Source organism: Penaeus monodon, chromosome 34, assembly GCF_015228065.2.
Source record: "Penaeus monodon isolate SGIC_2016 chromosome 34, NSTDA_Pmon_1, whole genome shotgun sequence".
Classification (NCBI taxonomy): Eukaryota; Metazoa; Arthropoda; class Malacostraca; order Decapoda; family Penaeidae; genus Penaeus; species Penaeus monodon.
In genome coordinates this window covers 31278129-31278998 of record NC_051419.1, presented here as the reverse complement: position 1 = coordinate 31278998, position 870 = coordinate 31278129, and the positions used below count along the sequence as shown (strand labels likewise).

The 870-nt window shown below is 39.2% G+C and overlaps 1 protein-coding gene across 1 annotated transcript in view; it reads right to left on the bottom strand.

Moving 5' to 3' along the window:
• The window catches only part of LOC119594718 (serine/threonine-protein phosphatase 6 regulatory subunit 3-A-like), a gene marked incomplete in the record, with an annotated part of 49082 nt that overhangs the window by 3568 nt on the left and 44644 nt on the right, over positions 1-870 (bottom strand). Inside the window, 1 exon segment of the mRNA XM_037943777.1 lies at positions 289-679. Within this exon segment, the coding sequence (XP_037799705.1) occupies positions 289-679 (391 nt within the window).

Sequence of the window (870 nt, the reverse complement as noted above, 5' to 3'; positions counted from 1 at the left end):
ATACATACACATAAAATCCAATCACTGTAAGATCAATATATGACAAGTCTCATTCACTACAAATTTCCAACAAATGTTTATAATGATGCAAAAATCTTACCACAGATCTAAACTAACAACAACAAAAAAATTACTGCAACAGTAAACATACTCTTAGGTATGTCACAAGTGAGACTAAGATATAAAAGCTACAATAGAATATGCAGATCACATGCAGTTATTTCTCCGTCAAAAGCGCAAGCAAATATTCTCCATAAAACACCAGAGGAAAGTAGTCTCAATACAAACCTATTCTGAGGGTCCCCTGTAGAAGTGACTGCACTCTTATCATCACAGTTAGCTTCAAATCCTGCATCAAAGTTTATATTTGAGAAGTCAGCTTTGAAGGCCTCTTGGTTGGAAGCAGCAGTTTCACCAAAAACAGCGGGAGTTGAGCTGTTTTCCTGAGTCACGGTACTTCCAAAGTTAGAGCTGAAATCTGCGGTAAATGTCTCAGCCTTGTGGATAGGTTGTGCAAAACAGTCAGCAGGACCACTACCACTAAAGCCACTTCCACCAAAGTCTGCCCAGCCACTATTTTCCGAGGTGTCGGACATGGGCGCTGACTGCCAGGGATTCACGGGTTCATCCCCTCCGTTTTCACCCCCGCTGCCTCGCTTGTCGAACACCTCAGCCCAATCTGCATAAACACACCATGAATAAAATGTTCGAAATCATGTGGATATACATTTTTGTCTTACAACATAAAATATTATCAGCAAAACACAAGGTAGTGAAATACCTAAACCTATAATCATATATGTGAATAAACACGTAAAACTATACCACATGCTAAATTCCTAAATTTATGCTAGATATGAGGTCAACAAA